Source organism: Myxine glutinosa, chromosome 7 (genome assembly GCF_964187855.1).
Source record: "Myxine glutinosa chromosome 7, kmMyxGlut1.1, whole genome shotgun sequence".
Lineage (NCBI taxonomy): Eukaryota > Metazoa > Chordata > Myxini > Myxiniformes > Myxinidae > Myxine > Myxine glutinosa.
The window spans coordinates 159,960,875-159,984,738 of record NC_136267.1 but is presented as its reverse complement, the minus strand read 5'-3'; the positions used below and the strand labels follow the sequence as shown (position 1 = coordinate 159,984,738).

The 23,864-nt window shown below is 40.9% G+C and overlaps 1 protein-coding gene across 1 annotated transcript in view; it reads right to left on the bottom strand.

Moving 5' to 3' along the window:
• Nucleotides 1-6,010: 6,010 nt before the first annotated feature.
• Nucleotides 6,011-23,864, bottom strand: part of LOC137430902 (histone deacetylase 4-like) — a 500,554-nt gene continuing 482,700 nt past the window's right edge. The window contains exon 25 of the mRNA XM_078782462.1: nucleotides 6,011-7,263. Within this exon, the coding sequence (XP_078638588.1) occupies nucleotides 7,224-7,263 (40 nt within the window). The 3' untranslated portion in view covers nucleotides 6,011-7,223. The remainder of the gene's footprint in view (nucleotides 7,264-23,864) is intronic.

The window sequence follows — 23,864 nt, the reverse complement described above, 5'->3', positions numbered from 1 at the left end:
GTATCATTTGTATCATTTGTATATTTGTATCATTGTATCATTTGTATCGTATCAAAGAGTATCGTATCATTTGCATTCAACATTCAACCCACAGCATTTAACCCCTGACTATCACTTCTCCTTCTCCCTCCTTTTGCTTTAAATATTTCCCTATTGATTCTTGTCTTTTTGCAATTGTTGTTTTCATGTTTTGTTATGCATTATGTTTTGCACTCTGTCAAAGCGCCTTTGGGCTTCATGAAAAGCGCTATACAAAATAAATGAATTATTATTATTATTTGTGGTTATAAATATACACAAAGAATTAAGTTAAGCACCCCCCCCGTTTTTTTACAACCTCGCACATTACAAGTTTGTTGTCGTCAAAACAGTGTAATATACCCATGATATTGCTATATTTTCTGGAGAAGTGATATTATGGTCACATAAAAACATAACAATCATGCCGTTTTCAATATTTTATTCTGAATAATTTAAGGTGAAATATTTTGGGAATTTTAGGCATATTTTCACCTCAATTTAAGTATGGAGCTATAGGTCCATCACGGACAGTGTGGATGACGTTTATGTTTTCTAACGTACAGTCATTGTTCTGAGAAGACCTCTAGCGATCTTTGCGTCAATAACGTGTGTAGGACCCACGTGATCGGATCACTGACTCAACCAATCACTTTTTTTCACTTTGATCACTCCATTTCATCAATGGATAATTGCTAATGTCATACCAATCATTATTTGATCTCACATACCTTAGAATATAATATGCCAATGTATACATATACACAAAGAATATATATTAGGGGGTGCTTACCTTAATTCGTTGTGTAGGGGTGCTTAACTTAATTCTTTGTGTATATATTAACAGACCAAAGTTGTGCATGTCTTTTTGGAACCCCTTTATATATACTACGGCATGTGTTCAACGGTTTCAGTCCGACTCCTAGAGAACGGAAGGGTTGTGAATAAAAGTGTCTTTTTGAAAAAAAAATCAAATACACATCTGCAATACCTTCATAGTAATCTAAAATGCCTCCTTATTTCTGGCTAATTTGCAATTTTATTCCATTCATTTATTTTGATGCATCATTTTCATATTAATGTAAGTTTATATGATTAATATTTCTACATTTATTGGCAAGTTTTATTATACGCTGTTTTATTATCATAAACTTGTCAAAAAGTAGTCTTTGGACTGCCTTGTCCAATGTTTGACATTCCCAATAAACCGAAATGGTGATGACGAGGATGATGATTTATAATAGTCCACTCAGCTCACCACCCCCATCTCTACCCCTCCACCCCCCACCTCAGGAGCTACGGTGTAGACAGCTGTAATATCTCAGCCTTTTTCGGCAATCTGAGAAAGTACTCCAACTTTTTTGTTGTGCAGACACCCACCCCTTTCTCTCAGGTACTTTTTCCAAGTATTTTCTACTTACTTTATAAGCTTAGTGAGCCATTTTACCAAACAATCTCCATCTCACATGCACAATTTATTTTACCATTCCTGATGATCGCTGACACTAGGGTTTCCTGTAATCATTTTAGGGGAAAATTAAATTCATTTTGAAAGTTCTGTACTTTTCAGAAGTGTTTCAAAATGATTTGTTTTTACTAAACTGCTATCTTTTGCAAAGAAAGTCCTATCATTTTGTAATTGACATAGCCGTTTTTTTTTTTGTTTTTTTTTTTGTATACATAATCGAGGCTCGTGAAAGAGCTAACATTTATCACACAAACAAATCAAACAGACAAAGAACCAAAGTATATAAAAAGGGGAGCGGTAGACAAGATGGGGAGAGAAGGGGAAGCACATAAACACAACATTTGTGAGGGACATCGGGAATGTGTGGGAATACATGATAAATACCATGAAATAAAAGGAAAGTGGGACTTTCCATATATCTTGGTGGTGTTTTCCAATTCAGAAATTTTGCCCAAAAAAGAATACCTTGCATATAATCGTATATTTTGAACAGCGTCCCAGTGTGATGCAGAGCAAAACACATTTCACGAGAACAACATTTTTTCAAATGATGAGCATTTGCTAAGGATGTACGCTGGAAAACATTCCAAATGATTTTTAAAAATAGTAAAATAAAAGAAGAGGCAAAAGACAAATGAGCCGAGTTGTACAGCAAGGCATTTAATTATCACCTTTGACATACTTATAGTGAGAACTGAATTGACATGACAATCAGAAAAAGGTATTGCCTGGAACACCGCACTCATTAGTTAATTTATAGACAATCAATGCAAGACTATTAACGATACATACTTCTTCTGTTCTGTTAAGTCGGTATATATATATATATATATATATATATATATATATATATATATATATATATATATATATATTATATATATATATATATATATATATATATATATATATATATATATATATTTACATACAGTCGTGGCCAAAAATATTGGCAGCCTTGCACTTTTTTCAAATAACTTACGATTTTCTCTAAAAATAAGTTGAAATTTACAAAAGTATTTGGTCTCCACATTTCTTTATTTCACTGTTAATATGACAGAACCTTTTGATTCAGAACTTAATATATCCTTTTAAATCAGAAAATAAAAGGAATGGCATTGACAAAATTATTGACACCCTCGACTTAATATTTGGCAACAAAATAACTGCGGTCAAACACTTCCTTTAGCCATGAATGAGCTTCCTACACCTCTCTACTACAAAACTGGTCCACTTCTTGTGCAAACTGCTCCAGTTCTCCCAGATTTGAAGGGTGCCTTCTCCCAACTGTTGTTTTCAGATCTCCCCACAGGTGTTTAATGGGATTTAGATCTGGACTCATCGCTGAACACTTGAGAACAGTCCAGCGTTTTGTCTTGAACCATTCCTGGGGTCTTTTTGAAGTGTGTTTGGGGTCATTGTCCTGCTGCAAGACCCATGACCTTCGACGGAGACCCAGCTTTCTGACACTGGGTTGAACATTGCGCTCCAAAATGTCTTGGGAATCTCCTGATTTCATGATGCCATGCACCCATTCAAGGCACCCAGCGCCAGAGGCAGCACAGCAACCCCAAAACATCACTAAACCTCCTCCAAGTTGACTGTAGGGAAGGTGTTCTTTTCTTTCAAGGCTTCGTTTTGTTTTCTGTAAAGATAGAGATGATGTGCTTTACCAAAAAGCTCTAATTTGGTCTTATTGGTCCACAGAACGTTCTTCCAGAAGGATTTTGGCTTGTTCAGATGTGTTTTGGCAAACTCCAGTCAGGCTTTCTTATGTGTTTCTCAGCAGTGGGTCCTCCGGGGTCTCCTACCATAGAACCCTCTTTCATTGAGTTGGCGACGGATGGTGTGAGTTGAAACTGTCGTTCCTTGTGTCTACAGGTCAGCATGAATCTGTTTGGCAGTTGATCGAGGTGCTTTCTCCACCATTCGAACAATCCTTTGCTGCAATCTTCGATCAAGTTTTCTCTTGCGGCCACGTCCCGAGAGGTTGGCTGCAGTGTCATGGGCCTTAAACTTCCTGATAACATTGTGTGCGGTGGACACAGGAACATCAGGTCTCCGGAGATGGACTTGTAGCCTTGAGATTGTCCATGCTCGGCTACAATCTTGTGTCTGACCTCTGACCTTCAATTACAAAGTAAAGGCGTACTACATGCTGGAAATCCAATGATTTCTAACAACTTAGAATAGGTGCCAATAATATTGTCGGGGCCATTTTAGGATTTATGTGTGGAATAAGCTAAGAGTTCGTAATTTTTTCAGCTTTTTTTGGTTTGCTCCACTGAAAACCAAAGAAATACATATGTGGATACCAAAATATATTTTAATTTCAAAAATTTCAATTTTTTCAATCTCAATTTCAACAAACAAATTTCCTGGATGGAATGGTGCATTATTTGAAAAAAGTGCAAGAGTGCCAATATTTTTTGGCCACAACCTGTGTGTGTGTGTGTGTGTGTGTGTATATATGTGTGTGTGTGTGTGTGTGTGTGTGTGTGTATGTATATATATATATATATATATATATATATATATATATATATACACATACATACATACATACATACATACATACATACATACATACATGTATGTAAATATATGGTGTCTTAAACAGATGTTTGCACATTTTAAGAAAGAAAACTACCCATTACACATCTCAGAAAAGGTCGATATTTGGTGAGTGCAGAAGCAATCGTTTGTGGCACAGGTGAACTATCGCAGATGTTCAAATTGACCACAGTCAGGGGCGAACAACTGAATGACGAACATACATCATCGTATCAGCTGGGATAGCTGCACACGACTGTTCATTTTAATTCCTTAGTTCTTGAAGTGTGGCTGGTTTTCCACTGTACACTAAATCCTTCAGGTAGCCCCACAAGTGAAACTCAGGTGTTATAAATCAGGCAAACGTGGTGGTACTCAACACTTCCTCTTCGACCTATCCACCGGTCTGGTAAATGGTCATCACGATGGCAATGACATGATGGTAATGGTCATGGTAATGATGGTAATGACCACCTATTATTATGGTTATAGTTTCACTTTAGTCTTTATGACTAACGCCAACTGCGACGAACATCTGTATGCGACAATAATTAAAATTGGGATTCACCATGACTACATGGATATTCATTATATATACACATGTGTATACATCTTTTTAAGACACCCTGTATATGTATATACATATTTTTGTCTATATATATATATATATATATATATATATATATATATATATATATATATATATATATATGTGTGTGTGTATATATATGTATATACGGTATATATATGACACAGGACAACTATTTGACATCAACATATACCAAAATCACTTGTGCAAGAAAAAAAAGGAAAAAGTATTGCAATTATTAAATTAGGAACTACAACCCAGGAAAGTCTTCCAGAGAATTGTGATAATCGACTCACACATACATTTGGATTCAAACAGTTTGCTGATAGAACGTTCAGAGCATCGACTGGAATTTTGCTGATAGATCATGGACGTGTGCAGCTATGATCATGTACGCTCGTAATCACACGCAGCCTTGATCATGTATGTGTCGTGAGCAAGTGCGGCCATGATTATGCACATGTATGGATGTTAACATGTACCTACGGCCATGACCGTGGACGATGGTGACGAGTGACGATTACTCGAGCAACAGCACATCCATCCAGACGATAAACTGTGCAGCTCGTTTCGTGGGGACTGGCAATGGCCCAATAACCCATAGGGGAACAACCACTCTCGAGTCCGAGGTTGATTGCAAAAACAAAGAAATGCAAAAAACCCAATTATGGTTCTTGGAAATCTCAACACAGAGTTTCAGTTATTTTTTCATAAAAATCGACCTAAATTAAAGTGAAGAAAAGTTGCTCGGGGGGGGGGGGGGGGGGGGGGGATGGGGACTTCTATGTTTTCTTTAGCAAACAAGAACCTCATTCGCATAAAGGAAACCGAAGGCAAAGAAGGTGTTGCGATGTACAAGTACCGCCTAGTTCCATAAATCCAATCAAATACACACATACACAAGAGAAGTGTTTGGAACGCCTCGAAATTCACAACATTTAAAAAACGCACAGCATTTAGAATAAAATTATTTAAGTCAAAAAGGAACTAATTTCACCATAGTAACACATATATATATATTTTTTTCCTAAAAGAAGATGGCTGCCTTGTGTATATTTTTACAAAAAAAAGGAATGAAAGATACATTTTCAGGAATGACTGCAAAGTGGGTGATTCTTTTCAATAACGAGTGACGGGTGGAAATGGAAGTAGCGGGACTGGCGTTTAAATGCAACTCAATAAAACTTTCTGTTTCCTTTCCGGAGCAGAACAGCTGGAACCACAACTCATAACGACTTCGGCAATTAAACAATCTCCACGAAATTCCTTCCTCCTAGCTCGCTCATTACGCAAAAAAGACCATCTTTTGTCTCCATCATGTAAATGTAGCGGAGTATGGATTGCCACATTCCTGTGAATATTACACAAAAAAACCAATGATCTTGAAGCGACAAAAGGCGGATATATTTTCCAAATAGATAAGCACGATCAGAGCTCGGCAATCACGAGATATGACCTGAATAGGTAAACGCAGCCCTTCCCAACTCTATTTGCACCTGCTGCCTATATTTGGGAGGGTCAACCGTAGAATGACTCCGACTGGAAATAGTGCAAACACTCAGCCATTTTGGACTACAACCGGAAAACGTCATTGCAAACTTAACGGTTTTGGGGGGAAATGGCCACAAGGCCACAGCACAGTCAATCTATATACATATAGGTCAAACAATAGAACAATGATGTCCATTGTCAATCACGCACCATATAGATATACTCTATTTCAGTAGCAAACAATTTTTTTTTTAAGCTTTACAAAAGACGAGATAAAGTCCACAAACGCTGGTTTGATTGATTGTTATATAAAGTGGCCCTACAAAAGCCTTAGACATTCATCAGCTCATGTGAAAGAGTTTTAAAAGGTAGGGGACATTGTGCAGAAATATAGCGAAGCCTTGATTGAAAGACCAGATGTTGTCGCTGGGGTCGCAAGTTGGAAAGTCTAATTTCCAGCTACAGCGCGCAGCTATTCCGTGCGTTCCTTTACTCAAGGAAGGACTTCATTTCTTTGGTGTAGCAACTTGCAATTCATTTGGATCATCTGCTATACATTAATATCCGCCATCAGTAATGTTATACACTTACTTCTCTTATTTAAGTGTTTCTAAAGCCAAATGTGTGTGGACAACATTGAACGACATTGCAATCCGTTTTTCTGTTTTGATACCTAATTTTCTTCCTTCACCAGTTTGCCGTTTCCCTTACACTCACCTGCTTGCGGAAAGTGGCAGGTATGTTTTCAATCGATGGTGTTTACCTTAGTGTTATTGCTGATCTCAGAAACCAGGATTGGTATTTAAGTACACGCGTAAAAGTACACTGCACAAGCTCATTACGTGCCTCTGGCCGAATAGGGTCACGTCGGACGCGTCTCGATGAGAAGGTCCTACATTGTGGGCACAGCCCGAGCCAGAGACCCCCTTCTTCATCCATATCTTGAGGGTACTTCTTGAAAGTCTTTTTTAGGACACAAAGTCTCTGTAGGTCCTGTGTGCAAATACGAGTACATTCTCAGGCCCTTAGATTGTCGAGCTGGCCAGAGGTTTTCCCAGAGAATTCCTTGTCATGGTCGATTTTCCTCAAGGACTCCAAACTCTCTTAATCGACGGTATCATCCTCCATGAGCTCATCTGTTGACCTGCAGAGATATTCATTCATTCATTTACATTAACATCACAAACTGATGAATGTTGTATGTGAAAACAAAGCAATCTTTGTATTAAAGTTCTTCTTTAGTTGGCATATGCTAGGAGTAATATAAAAGGTAGGGTAGCAACAAATGTATGTTATTTATTACAGGGTCTAAGACTATATATATATATAGTGGAGTGGAGTACACAAATCACACACACATATATAGACACACACATGAGATAACACCTGACTTCAGATAAACACAGCCACTGAGCTTTGAAGAAGTGACATCATTTCCTGCAGCACTCTGGGTAATAGCGATGCCGTCTTTGTGACGTTGCTGTTTTCCTCTCCACCCTTAGTGGGGCAATTAATTACCTCTGCCACCGAAGGTGGATGGAGCTTATGTTTTCACCCCCGTCTGTCTGTTTGTTTGTTACTTGCAAAATCAAAGATTTTTAAAGTATATTGGTCGGTTGCGTTTGCTATTCCGTTTGTCTGTTTGTCTGTCACTCGCCTACAGGTCACAATTCTAAACCGATCATCATGAAACTTCACCAAGTTGTAGACGTCGTCACAATGGAGAAGCCGATTGATTTTGACGCCAAAGGTCATCTGCTGGTCGAATTTCTAAAATCACCATTTTTCATCCGATAGACTTGAAAATTGAACAGCATTTGTATCTCGAGTCACTTAATGGGGAAACCAACTATTTTTGAAGTCAAAAGGTCAACCAATTTTCATCCTATTGACCCGAGCTTTGACCAAGATTGTCAGTTTTAATATTGATGAAATGGACAATTTGCTGGAGCAAGGGCATCCTTTTTTTGGGAGGGGGTGGGTTGATTTTGCAAGTATCGTGCTCTGCATGACGTCTTCTTGTTTGTTTGTCTGTGAACAAGATATCTATAAAAGTTGTGGATGGATTCCGACGAAATTTGGCGGAGATGTAGCGTATGTGACAAGGTCGAAATGATTACCTTTTGGTGAAGATATGGATTCGGATCCGGCTACTAGAATTTTTAAGTGATTCTTCACCATTGGGAGTTAGTGCCAAAAACGATACATAGCGGGATATCTCAAAAAATTATGGACGGATTCGGACGAAACTTGGTGAACCGGTTGGGTGTTTGACAAGACTGAATTGATTCAATTTTGGTGACGATCTGAATATGAATTGGGATACGAGAATTATTTAATTTTTAAGTGATTATTCACCATTGAGAGATCGGGCGGAAAGCGATAAATAACATATTTTAAAAAAGTTGTGGACGAGTTGGTTCGTTGACAAGAACAAGCAGATTCGATTTTGGTTCAAGTCTGAATCCAGATTCGACCTATCAGTGGGATTCAAAATGTAAACTGTACAGCCTGGCAGAGGTATGCGCTCTACCGAGTGCCGTTCGAGTTTGGAATGTCTTCCTCCCTGTGGATGCCAACCGTCGGAGTTTGTCCATGCTCTATACTCCAAAAGCTGAGTGTTAAGTAAGGAAGCAGCACGTACTATTTTTAATCTTTGGTACGAATCGGCCAGTGTCAGAATCAAATCGCCGATCTGCCCGACTCAGAGCGGACGCTCTGTTTTACCACCATGTCTGGTTCACTCAGTGACATAATTATGTTGAAAACATTTTTTGGCAAAATTCAAACTATTTTTCATGCTAATTTTGTGAAATTAAATATTATTTGTTTCGGATTACCCATTGAGACCCACCACCAATGACGTCATTGAGCCATCAAGGCAGTTATAGATGAGGAATAAAATAAGAGAAAGTGGATAAACTTTATTCCGACAGACTCATTTTTGCAATGGATACAACTACAGTATATATTTAATGTCCATATTGCATCTGGACAGTGGACTTAACATTCACATAAAAGGATGGTTCGCTCCACAATGCGGTCTCTGGTTACCACTGCATCAACATAATGTATCGGTTTAGTCGAATCATATTATGTGTAGGATCAAACACATCAGACTGTTAATCTACACAGCAAACACAGCAGACAGCGACTGTTAATCCACCATATTCTCCAATATGCTTTTTGTTTGCATTATAGGAAAATCTGGGTTGGTAGGATAGCTCGGAGAGTGCGGGCTCCCCTTTGAGCTGTTTTGTCTGGGTTCCATTTCCGACCCGACTATAAAATGTCACCCTGGTTCACCCTGGTGTTTTGTTGGCAGGCTGTTGCATCAACGAGTGCTGTCCTTGGATTGGACGTTAACTTGGACGACCCGTCTGCCAGCATTGATCGTGGATTTTTAAAATGTCACGCATGCTTTTTGCAAAAAAGTAGGCCGTTGTGTACCGGAGACCTAAACAAATTACAAATACCTGCCCCAACTACTACTATTATGAAGAACGCAATGGAAAACTACCCATTGCACATATTTATGTGCCCAGAAAGGCTGTTTCAGTAGTCCCCTACACCCTGGAAAGGCTAGGGATTTAATCCATCTTTCATCCACGGGAACAATTAAAGGCAATTTCAAAAGGAAAGGAAACATCCTACTGTATTAAATACACTAGCGTCGGTACCCGCCCTACGGGCGGGGCTTCAATTGGGAGGCTCAAATGAAAAGGCAAAATATCAGAAATTGAAGGCTTTTTTTTATTTTAAACGATTTATATAAACATCCGCTAAATCATATCACACGCAAATCATAAAAATCTAAACAGTATTTGTAGAATTTCAATAAAAGCCACATCACTGTTCATATCGGTAAATATTATTCCATCATGTTTGGAAAAACTGGAAAATTGGAGAATTTTGAAAAATTGTAAATTGGAAAAATTGGAAAAACAATATAGCCTATTTTACTCTGGGGGGTTTGGAAAAACTGGAAAATTGGAAAATTTGGGGAAAAAATTGGAAAAACAATAGAGCCTATTTTACTCTGGGGGGGGGGGGGGTTTGGAAAAACTGGAAAATTGGGAAAAAATTGGAAAAACAATATAGCCTATTTTACTCCGTGGGGTTTGGAAAAACTGGAAAATTGGAAAATTTGGGGAAAAAATTGGAAAAACAATAGAGCCTATTTTACTCCGTGGGGTTTGGAAAAACTGGAAAATTGGAAAATTTGGGGAAAAAATTGGAAAAACAATATAGCCTATTTTACTCTGGGGGGTTTGGAAAAACTGAAAAATTCGAAAATTTGGGGAAAAAATTGGAAAAACAATATAGCCTATTTTACTCCGTGGGGTTTGGAAAAACTGGAAAATTGGAAAATTTGGGGAAAAAATTGGAAAAACAATAGAGCCTATTTTACTCCAGGGCGTCCCAGGATTACCCACCCAAAACTTTGTTGCGATCGGTTCAGCCGTTTTTGCTGTACCTGGGAACAGACGGACGGACAGACATTTGGTGAATTATAGCAAGATGTCGAAAGCATGAGAAAAAGGGGAAAATAATATTAACAAGGACAATGAGGCGGTGAAACATAGTTGTACGGATGTAGAATTTGCACCCAGAGAGAAAGAGGCCCAACTATTTGTACGTTGGTACCAGAAATGAATGAGACGGGAGGAAATGCTTACTCTAGGAAATGGCAACACGAATGTGGATTCCAGAACACCAGGGGAAACCTCCGCTGAAGCACATATATCACTGTGGTGACAGAGTCAGCAGAAACAACCGTGCAGAGGAACAATGACCGATTCATTAGGTAGGCACGATGAGGTGTGGGCCGGTGACCAGAGCACGGTGCTGGCGTGGGGGCAGCGCGAGGGCGGAGGCTTGTGAGGCATGTGGCGGCGGCGTGTGTCGTGAGAACGAGGTGGACACCGAACTCGCGTCATGTGCAAACAACCGCGGGCGCGCCCTCAAAACAACGGGAGCATCCGTCGGCCGTCGCATTTACGGCAGGGTCAGCACGGTTTCCAGCGTGTCCGAAGAGCAAACAAACATTTCGCAGCTCCAGTTACTCGAGGCAATACTTTTTCTCTCGATGCCACTTCTTGTCGCATCTGCTGAAAATGTGTGATGACAATTTGACGTGCGGAAGGAAGAATTAGGAAAGCATCCCAGAATTTTGTTGTGTGTTTGAGTTTCCATGCCACAAAAAACTGTTTAAATCCATTTTGGAAGATGGTGGAACGTTATATATGGTGTCATGTGACTTCCCAGTAGGTTACCGGCCCTTTGGTGCATTGAAAGAGCGCATTGGGTCTCCCGTTGGAAGGCGAACAGCATGAGACCTACGGCTCGTTTTTGGAATTTGGCCAGGATGCTCCCACACAATGACCGACTCTTTCAAATAACAACGTGGGATCTTCAACATCGACGGGCAAATACTGGCAAATACGACCCCGGCTTAACATCCCATGAGATGTATGCACGACTAATAATGCCTCTGCCTGTCTGCAAAACACCAGGATGACAGTTTATAGTCGGGTTGATAATTTAACACAGATTAGACATCTCAAAGGGAAGGGAAGTGCTACATCCACGCCATCTTGTCGGACTCAATGAATCCACATACTGCACCGATACCGATATTCACCGATATTCACCGATATTTATCAATATTGGGGTGCTCGGACTCATTGAATCCACATACTGCACCGATACCGATATTCACCGATATTCACCGATATTTACCAATATTGAGGTACTCGGACTCATTGAATCCACATACTGCACCGATACCGATATTGACCGATATTCACCGACATTGACCGATATTGAGGTACTCGGACTCATTGAATCCACATACTGCACCGATACCGATATTGACCGATATTCACCGACATTGAGGTACTCGGACTCATTGAATCCACATACTGCACCGATACGGATATTGACCGATATTGACCGATATTCACCGACATTGACCGATATTGAGGTACTCGGACTCATTGAATCCACATACTGCACCGATATGGATATTGACCGATATTGACCGATATTCACCGACATTGACCGATATTGAGGTACTCGGACTCATTGAATCCACATACTGCACCGATACGGATATTGACCGATATTGAGGTACTCGGACTCATTGAATCCACATACTGCACCGATACCGATATTGACCGATATTCACCGATATTGAGGTACTCGGACTCATTGAATCCACATACTGCACCGATACCGATATTGACCGATATTGAGGTACTCGGACTCATTGAATCCACATACTGCACCGATACCGATATTGACCGATATTCACCGATATTGAGGTACTCGGACTCATTGAATCCACATACTGCACCGATACCGATATTGACCGATATTGACCGATATTGAGGTACTCGGACTCATTGAATCCACATACTGCACCGATACCGATATTGACCGATATTCACCGATATTGAGGTACTCGGACTCATTGAATCCAAATACTGCACCGATACCGATATTGACCGATATTGACTGATATTGAGGTACTCGGACTCATTGAATCCACATACGGCACCGATACCGATATTGACCGATATTGACTGATATTGAGGTACTCGGACTCATTGAATCCACATACTGCACCGATACCGATATTGACCGATATTGACTGATATTGAGGTACTCGGACTCATTGAATCCACATACTGCACCGATACCGATATTGACCGATATTGAGGTACTCGGACTCATTGAATCCACATACTGAACCGATACCGATATTGACCGATATTGAACGATATTGACTGATATTGGGGTACTCCAAGGAAATTATGCACATCGCCGGTACTCCAAAATGCAGAACCGATGCTTTGTATAAACATACAGAGTGTGGTGCAAGATGATGATGATGCTGATGATGATGCTTTTATCGGAATTTATGTACCGGTAGTTATCATTTTCTTTCGGCTGATAGCTGGATACTTTTCTGGATTGTTATGATTTATTGTTTTGATCAATTAATGCGGATATGTATTGTTGTATTGTTGGAACAAGTCAATACAAACTTATTGAGCTAGTTGGTTATCCTGTGCTGTAGTCTAGTAGGAAGACTAGGTCCCCCTGCACCCCCCGGAGATATACTTCTAATCAGTGTTTCTAGATTGGAAAAAATGTGTAGAAAATGACTAGCTATGGCCCCAAGCTGAAAAAATGTCCCACATACCATTTTTATGCAAATTACTGCTGCCATTATCAAAAAAAGACTAGGTCCCCCTGCACCCCCCGGAGATATACTTCTAATCAGTGTTTCTAGATTGGAAAAAATGTGTAGAAAATGACTAGCTATGGCCCCAAGCTGAAAAAATGTCCCACATACCATTTTTATGCAAATTACTGCTGCCATTATCAAAAAAAGACTAGGTCCCCCTGCACCCCCCGGAGATATACTGAAACTGGCAGTGACTGGTGATTGAAATGCGGTGCCTTTTTGTGTTTCAGGTCGAGGTACGTGAACTCCCCACGATCTACAGCAACCAGGAAGAGACTGATACCAGGGTGGTTCTGTACCTCCATCATGCTGCTACCATCGGATACAAGAACGCTGTAGTCAGAACACCGGACACAGACATCCTCCTGATCCTGCTCCACCATGCCCACAACATCAAGCTGACGGTGTACCTGGATACAGGGTCAGGGAAGCATCGCCAACTTGTCAACGTCTCTGAGCTGGCAGAATCCCTGGGAGAGGACTACTGTGCCACTCTCCTGGGGTACTATGTGTTCAGCGGAGAAGACTGCACCAGTGCCTTCAAAGGGAAGGGAAAAGTCGGGCCCTTGAAAAAGCTGGAGAAGAATCCCAGGTTTCACAGGGCATTCGGTGAATTTCACAGGGTATTTAGAAAAATAAAACTTTGTGTTAACGTCTGTGTAGACGGACCTTAATATGAGTCTATTATTTCGTAAAACTGTGATTATTTTGTAAATAAAGCACTAATTAGCATACTAGTATACCATAGACACATGTAATCATGTTATGAATAGTTCTATCATGATCTATGCCCTTCAAAACATGGGTCTAGACACCTTCATTTTTCAATTATCTGCAATATTGGCTGAGATATGTCAAAAATCGTTTTTTTGATAATGGCAGCAGTAATTTGCATAAAAATGGTATGTGGGACATTTTTTCAGCTTGGGGCCATAGCTAGTCATTTTCTACACATTTTTTCCAATCTAGAAACACTGATTAGAAGTATATCTCCGGGGGGTGCAGGGGGACCTAGTCTTTTTTTGATAATGGCAGCAGTAATTTGCATAAAAATGGTATGTGGGACATTTTTTCAGCTTGGGGCCATAGCTAGTCATTTTCTACACATTTTTTCCAATCTAGAAACACTGATTAGAAGTATATCTCCGGGGGGTGCAGGGGGACCTAGTCTTCCTACTAGACTACTGTACTTTATTGGATGAGCTACATCCTTGTGTACTTGAAATAGCCAATCATAATGCAGTGAAGGAGGAAATTGGAATCTGAAAACTACACGTGCGGCTGCTGGCGGGATAGGCAATGTATGAGCGGATGTTCAATCACAAACTGTATTTTGGAGTTCAAGCAGAAAAAAGCAGCAACAACAACAACAACAACAACTAGAATGGTACTCGGTAGAGAACCTACCTCCACCAGACTGATCAGTTTACGTTTTGCATCCGACTGATAGGCCGGATCTGCATCCGGACCCGAACCAAAATCTAATCGGGTTCTTCTCGTCACCGAACCAACTCATCCACAACTTTTTGAGATATCATGCTCCATGTTGTTTTTGGCCCTATCTCTCAATGGTGAAGAATCACTTTGAAAATTAAAGAAATAAATAAATCTCGTATCCGGATCCGGATCTGTATCTTCACCAAAATATAATCACTTTGTCCTTCTCACACATCCAACCTATCTACCAAGTTTCGTACGAATCCATCCATAACTTTTTGAGATATTCTGCTCACAGACAGACAAACACACAAGGGTGAAAACATAACCTCCATCAATCCTCGGCGTTGGAGGTAACAATAAAAAACAATAAAACGACACAGCAATGAAAAACAATAAACAAGACTTTGGCACAGAAACTTAGTCTGGGCTATTAGATAATGATATTGGATATACTTTCATGTATCAAAAAATCTATCGTATCAGTGGAGACCAGACAATGTACTTCAGTTGGCTTGAAATACCACATATTTTTAAACATATATATATATATATATGTTTTGGGTTCTGTAGAATCTAAAGCTTTCAAAATTATTGGAATATCTTGTGAAGAGGCCAAAGCACAATGTTTGTTGCTCGCACATCACAGGCAGGTTGGTGGTCTGTTTTCTCCCATCTATTCTCCAACATTGTTCCCTTTACTCTCTCAGTCCTCCGACCATCCCCAGGATGCACGCGTTCTTCCAGTAAACACCATCCTGGTTAAACCTATAAAATCCAGGCTGTCTGCTCACCTTAACTCTTTTATTCCTTGTTTCTCCATCTTTTGAACAACCTTCCAGAAGCTGTTCTGTCTCACTCTTCCCTCCAGGGCTTTAAGCAGACAGTACATCATCACCTTGTGTTATCCCTCAACCTGCCCCCATGATCTTTATTACCACCATTAACATTTCCTCAACCCTCATGCTGATTTCAGTGTTTTCTTCCCTCCTCTCTCTCTATTCACGATTCCTTCCCTGTTTGTTTAACCCCTTGCCAGTTGTGCCCAATTGTGTCCCCACTATCACGTTCATTCAATTTTTGGTCTTCCTTGACGCTCTCTCTTGAAGGAAAAAAATAAAATAAAGTAAAACTAGAGGTTCCACGGAACCTGAACTCAACTGGTCTATATCGATATGGTTAGAATATACTCTTCTTCCTCGGGCGTGGCATTCTGAAAAAATCCAAAACAAAATGTTTTACATTTCATGTTACCTACAACAGGATAACTGTCAAGGTTTGGGAATCACTCATACAGATGTACCCAAAACAAGCCTAAAATGCTCATATCCCCTGCCAAGGGTGCTTTTGTATATGACCTGGAATAGAACTCTACCCAGAAAATGCATCAATTCCAACTTGTTCCATAGATAAAAAAAAAAAAAAAAAAAAAATTAAAATGCCATATATAGCAAAAGGTACCAATTTATTTTCATGTTAGTGCACATGCAAAAATTTGTTACAAAATGTGCAATAACTGTCCTAGAATAGAGCCCCACCTAATAAAATGCACTAAGTCCAACTTGTCTCCATGGAAAGCATTAAAAATCTCTAAGTGGCAAAATAGTCAGGGCCCTTAGGGATATTTTGGTTCAAATTCTTCCAAAAGTATCAAATTTGGCGCAGATGTTGCCCATGCCATACTCTTTCGATTTTTGACGGGCGCCAAGGGCGGTATGGGCCCTGGTGTTGGGCTAGCGGCTAGGGTGCCGGCTTAGGATCCTAGGATCCTGGGTTCGAAACCCGGTCGATCGCTGAATTAACGCCAGGGGGGTTGACTCAGCCTGTCATCCTTCCGAGGTCGGCTAATTGAGTACCAGTTCACTGGTAATTCCCTGTTTGTCGTTAAAGGCGGAAAAAAGGGTTGGCGTCAGGAAGGGCATCCGGCCGCAAAACATTGCTTCAAAAAGGGGACCAAAAAACAACAACAACCACGGTTCCCGAAAAAGGCCAACCCCTGCTTTGCGGGGAAAAATGGCCTCTAAAGGTGGTTATATATAAGGGTGGTATGATCCGGGGACCATACCGGTCCATCCCGCCATGTCACCTGACCTATGACGTCATAATTAGGATATGCATCCAATCACATGGCGTACTATAAGTGGTCAAAGTTCAAAATGAATCGATCGAAAAATGAAGGCAGGGATCCATTTTTAAGGTTTTCATAAAATCCAATATGGCCGCCAGGTCACATCACCTATGACGTCATATTTATGACATGTATACAATCGTGTATACATGAACCCGGATCATGATCGCACAAAAATTAAACAAGGATATGGCATACAGTTCATAAAACATCAAAATCCATACCTTTGTAATTAGACTGATGAACTGCATATGCCTGAAAATTAGGAAATAGACATGTAAATATTTCCTCTAATTGTCAAAAATAAAGTCAGAGTTCGATTACCCAACCCAGAAACATAAAATGGTGAACCTCACGTAAATCTTGACAAAAAACTCAAAAACCGACATGTTTGACTCAAAAATGACCTTTAAGATGACCTTGATGGTTGACCTTGACATCGAATCATCAAAATAACATCATAATTGGATTCCTCGACCTCGAAAACCCCTGAAAAGTGGTATCATACATGATTCCAACCCTTTTGGTTATTTAACTGATTTTCCTCTATCTAATCCGGGTGGCGGCCATTTAGTATTTCGCCAATATGGGGCCCCCGGTGGGGGGGGGGGGGGGGACGCCCGTCTTGGCGCCCGTCAAAAATCGAAAGAGTATGGCATGGGCAACATCTGGGCCAAATTTGGTGCTTTTGGAAGAATTTGAACCAAACGGCCCCAAAATATCCCTAAGGGCCCTGACTAAAAGGCACCAGGTCAGCACCTAACTAATATGTGTACAAAGTTAGGTTAAGATATATTGAACGGTTTTTGAGTTGTGCTCCGGAAACGAAATGTATAACAAAATGCACTGTGTCCAACTTGTTTCCATGGAAACCAGAAAAATGAAAATTTTCAAATATCTTTAAGTGGCAAAAGGCACAAGTTTCATCAAACTTCATCAGTATTTGTGACTTTTAGAGCTTGGACGTCGTCCAAACTGATGTTTATGGGTCAAGTCATGTCATAGGTCACGACGAGGTCATTTTTCGGACATCGTCAAAACCCGTAATATATGTGTTGAGGTTTGTTACATACTGTCTACACACCAAGTTTCAGCCTTGTAGCTACATTAGGAAGTACCAGATTGACAAAAATTGATTTTTCAATATGGCCGCCCTGCCACACCCAAATGCAATCCCAAACGAGTTTATGTCTTAAAGATGCTGCATAACAAGTTTCATCAAATTTCATCAATAATTGTGATTTTTAGAGCGTAGACGTCGAATTGTTTACAGATGACAGACAGACAGACAGACAGACAAACAGACAGACAGACAGACGACAGACGGACGACGGACGACGGACACTGGGTGTCGACAAAAACTCAGCTGGACATAGTCCAGTTGAGTTAAAAAGGGAATTTGGAATTTGGCCAGGATGCCAGCGATAACGTGCCTTATTCTTTGTCGGAAAACACCGTGAGATATTTAACGACTGTGAATTGATGCTAACGGGGAGGGGTCCTCAGCTTAATATGCATCTGAGGGATGGTGCCCTCATCGATGCAATGCCCTGCCAGCAAATAAACTATCTGACAGTTTAGAGTTAGGCTGAGAATGAAGTCTCGAAAAGACAGCTCAACGGTAAGTGTTGAGGTCAAACTTTGGCTTTTGGATACAGTACTGTGAAATGTTTTCAGTACATACAAATTTCTTCAGGTTATAACCGTTTGTTTAGGAGCTGTCTATTTATTACGTTTGCAAATATGGCTGGATTTTGACACATTTGCGGTGTCCCCCTCCCACCCAACCAGCTCGATGCACACACTGATCCGAACTCTTCTTCCATCAACTCTGTACAATGTCAACATTGAAACTTCAGCTCTACAACTTAACCCCACACAATCAGAACAAAGGAGAATTACAAAACAAAGTATCAACAATTGGGAAAATGATAGAAAAGCAGGTAAATTTTAAAAAGAGCTGACAGATTGTGGAGCGGCCATTATGAGACAAACTGAATTTGGATGGAAAAAAGGAAATAAGTGGCCAAGATCAAGGGCAGCACACAAACTGCTTTAAGAAAATTGCAGGCCAAAGTCAAATGGACAAGTTCAGGTTGTAGAAAGTGGAAACAGAAAGCACCTGCAGTCACCTTCATTCAGGGTGAAAAACACTTGCATCAGAACAACTGCACACACAAAGCCATAACAAATGAACTGCAATCGGAAGATGTCCGGCATTCAGTGACAATTCTTGAAAGAGTCCGTGGAGCAAAGATAAAAAGACAGAACGAGCTCTGAAAACATTAGAACTTGTTCCTCAAAAGGCGATCCTAATAAAAATAAGACATATACATTGGCCCGTCGGAGGGCTCCGTCCCACCATTTAACATCTGCTAAAGGAGATTACCACCAACACGAGAACATCCTCTACAATTATTAAAGCGTAAAAAATCCTGTTAAAAACATCACAGTGGGAGTAGTGTTTTCATGTTAACACACCGGGGGTGACGATCCCCATCCATCCCCCATCCACAGGTTGGGGATAGTGGAACGACCCTCAGACATTAGGGTTAGCTGAGTAAGCAATCTGGTGGTGAATGTTGAGGGTGGAATGGTTAGCCTTACAAAATGGTTCAAATACCCAATGATGCCATTATCATCCTGGCGAGTATCACCCACGGTCTTGTGGGTTACCCGTGGTCGGAGCAAGAATAGGAGAAGGAAAACTCTGATCAAACACCAATGGGTTGGAGAAGCTCATCAGGCTCTGCAATTATTTTAGTAGCTGATAACTACAAATCTAATTGATCCGAGGGAGCAGTAGTGATGCACCACAATTATAACCAGTTGAAAACATGAACATGTCACTGTAGTGGTTACCCTATTCACATGTCGCGGTTACCTTATTCACTTGTCGCGGTTAACTTATCCGCATGTGACGGTTACCATTACGATGGGTTTGGTCTAATCCACGCACACAGGCTTTTGGTTGTGTCGTCGTGACACACGCGCGGCTGTTGGCGCCACGCCCTCCGAAAAGGGTGCTTGGTTTTATATAAGCCGTTACGACTTCCGTTCGCTAGCAGTTGCTGGAGATTTCTGTACAATAAAGAACCTTTTGTACCCAACAAAATGGCCTCTTCTTATCGTCTTCGGCAACCGCTAAACTGGTGACCCCGTTTCCCCCGAGCGTATTCGGGGGCCAAATGAACACGGCAGGATCGCGACCGCAAGTTCTTCCACAAGACCTAAACTCGAACTGCCAGAGTTTTAGCAACGTCGAGCGGCCATGTGGTTCGCGCATCGCGCTCGGTTCCTCCTCTACGACTAGAGGGGCGAACCAGCTCCGGGACCCTCCGAAGGAACGCCGTTACGGGGCGTTGGCGGCACGGCTACTTCGTCGCCTTCGCGCACACAGGCCGAGTACTGCTACTTCGTCGCCTCCGTGCACACAGGCCGGGCACGGCTACTTCGTCGCCTTCACGCACACAGGCCGAGCACCGCTGCTCGTCGCCTCCGCGCACACAGGCCGAGTACTGCTGCTCGCCGCCTTCACGCACACAGGCCGAGTACTGCTACTTCGTCACCTCCGTGCACACAGGCCGAGTACTGCTGTTCGCCACTCCTACTACTGCTCCTACGGCGGCTCCCGAGGCTGATGCTCCTGCAACTACAGCTACTACCGCTGCTCATCTCGTGCGCACGCACGGCTGCTTCGTTACCTTCGCGCACGCTGGAGCCTCGTTGTCTTCGTGCGCACTGCTGCTCGCCACTCCCGCAATTCCTACTGCTGCAACTACAACTGCTACCGCTGTTCAGCACCCGCGGCCCGGCTCTGTTCCACCCGCGGCCCGGCTCTGTTCCACCCGCGGCCCGGCTCTGTTCCACCCGCGGCCCGGCTCTGTTCCAGCCGTGGCCCGGCTCTGTTCCAGCCGTGGCCCGGCTCTGTTCCACCCGCGGCCCGGCTCTGTTCCACCCGCGAACTACGTACACGCCCGTGGCGTGCCTTCTGGGGGGGGGGGGGGGGGGGGGGCGCATGTAGTGGTTACCCTATTCACATGTCGTGGTTACCTTATTCACTTGTCGCGGTTAACTTATCCGCATGTGACGGTTACCATTACGATGGGTTTGGTCTAACCCACGCACACGGGCTTTTGGTTGTGTCGTCGTGACGCACGCGCGGCTGTTGGAGCCACGCCCTCCGAAGAGGGTGCTTGGTTTTATATAAGCCGTTACGACTTCCGTTTGCTAGCAGTTGCTGGAGATTTCTGTACAATAAACAACCTTTTGTACCCAACGAAATGGCCTCTTCTTATCGTCTTCGGCAACCGCTAAATCACCATGTTAAGTGGATGTCCTGTTATGTATCGTTTTTGGCCCCATACTACCCCGCAACCTTGTGCTGCATAGACATTAGGGTTAGCTGAGCCCCATCATTTGACCCCATCATGAGAGGAAGAAGAAGAGAAAGAAGAAGCAGAAGCAGAAGAAGAGGAAGAAGAAGCAAAAAAGAGGAAGAAGAAGCAAAAAAGAGGAAGAAGAAGCAGAAGGATAGGAAGAAGAAGAAGCATCAGGAGAGGAAGAAGATAGCCTGAAAACTTACTGAGCTGCTGCACTAAAATATTGGACATTTGTTTGCATAACTTGGTGGGAAAGTCTTAGGTCTGTTTGTTCTGGTAAACAATTACATTAGAAACAAATAATTTATTGTTATATAATAAATATTGATCCCATCTCCCTCGGAGAGTTGAGACCATTAACACTTCCATGGAAATATGGAATGATGGTGATAACAATGTGTATCGATTGAAAGCTTAGAAATTTGGTTGATGTTTCATGTGTCAGATGCAGGTGTTTGAGGTACGTTTATAATTCCATTTTTTATATTTGTAGTGATATAATGGTCATGGGAGAGGTTGCCACCACACCATGGGTCTTCTTCTTTTGTATACAGCACAAGGTTGCGGGGTAGTATTATTGGCTGAGGGTGCCGCTGTGCCGCTGATGCAATGCCCTCTGTAGGTTAGGGCAGGAATTTGGAATTTGTTCCATGATGCTGATGATACCTCACATACTCTTCACGAAGGACACCATGGGATCTTTAACATCCGCCATCTAATGCCCAATGCAGTAGTTGCAGATTGGGGATGTATCTAATGCAGATGGGGCACCCAGTTTGACGTCCATCTGATGGACGGCACACACATTGATGAATCAATCACCCTGCCTGTGTAAACGCCGGGATGGCAGTTTATATTCAAACCCAGTTAAGACAGCTTACAGGTAGGGTGTGCATACCCTTAGGCCATCCTGCCTGCCACACCATGGGTGCGTGTGCGGGTATGTGTATGTGTGCATATATCAGTATATATATATATATATCAGTATGTATATATATCAATATATATATATATATATCAATATATATATATATATATATATATATATATATATATATATATATATATATATATATATATATATATATATATATATTGATATATATATATATATATATATATATATATATATATATATATATATATATATATTGATATATATATATATTGATATATATATATATTGATATATATATATATTGATATATATATATATATTGATATATATATATATATATATATATATATATATATATATATATATATATATATATATATAATATTGATATATATATATATATATATATATATATATATATATATATATATATATATATATATATATATATATATATATTGATATATATATATATATATTGATATATGTATATATATATATATATATATATATATATATATATATATATATATATATATATATATATATATATATATATATCAGTATATATATATATATATATATCAGTTACTTTACGATTTCATACCATCAGTGGTGAACCGCCATTAAGGTATCCCATCCAGCTATGCTGCACCTTAATGGGAGCGATAAGTACCGTCTGCCACACGGCACATTATTTCTGGTATCCACTCATTATATGGAATCGCCTGGATGCAGCCGGGAGCAACCAATCCAAATATAATTTCAGTTCGCCAGCTTTCAATGAGCACACGTAATGACGTCACCACCATGTACGTATGCTCTGCCTGTCAAGCTCTCAAGAGAACCCTCCGACAGAGCAGAATTTTTGATCTTAGTTCAGATACTGTCATAAGTGTATGTAAAACTCACAGTTACCGACCTGGTTCGTCCATGGTGGTGACGTCATTACGTGCGCTCATTGAAAGCTGGAGAACTGAAATTATATTTGTATACATATATATATATATATATATATATATATATATAAAGCTCTTTCCAACCACTGACTGACTGAGTGATATTAATGTTTGGTACGTTCTGGGTGTCGAGGAAAGCTGAAATTTGGCCTGCCGACGGACGTCGAAGCCGATACACTGGGGAAAATCACAGAACTGTCGGAAAGCTTCCGTAAATGAACATTTACATAAAAACACAAGTATTTCAGATTTGTTTGACAGACAAGAATTCTTATGACTCTGAAGATATAATTAAAGTAAAGGACGAAAATGATGTACAATTCCACTCAAGCTCCCCCCCACCACAAACACACACACACACACACATCTCGTTTTTTCATTTCTGTTCCTTACAATTCTATCCCTCTCTTTCACACACACACACACACACACACACACACACACACACACACACACACACACACACACACACACACACACACACACACACACACACACACACACACACACACACACACACACACACACACACACACACACACACACACACACACACACACACACACACACAGTTAATATGTAAAAGTCTTAACTTTGCTATCCCTCCCTACACCCCATAATATTTGTGAGTACATAATATGGATGCCTCCTCATAAGGAAAGGTGGTCAACCCTTAATGTCATGCT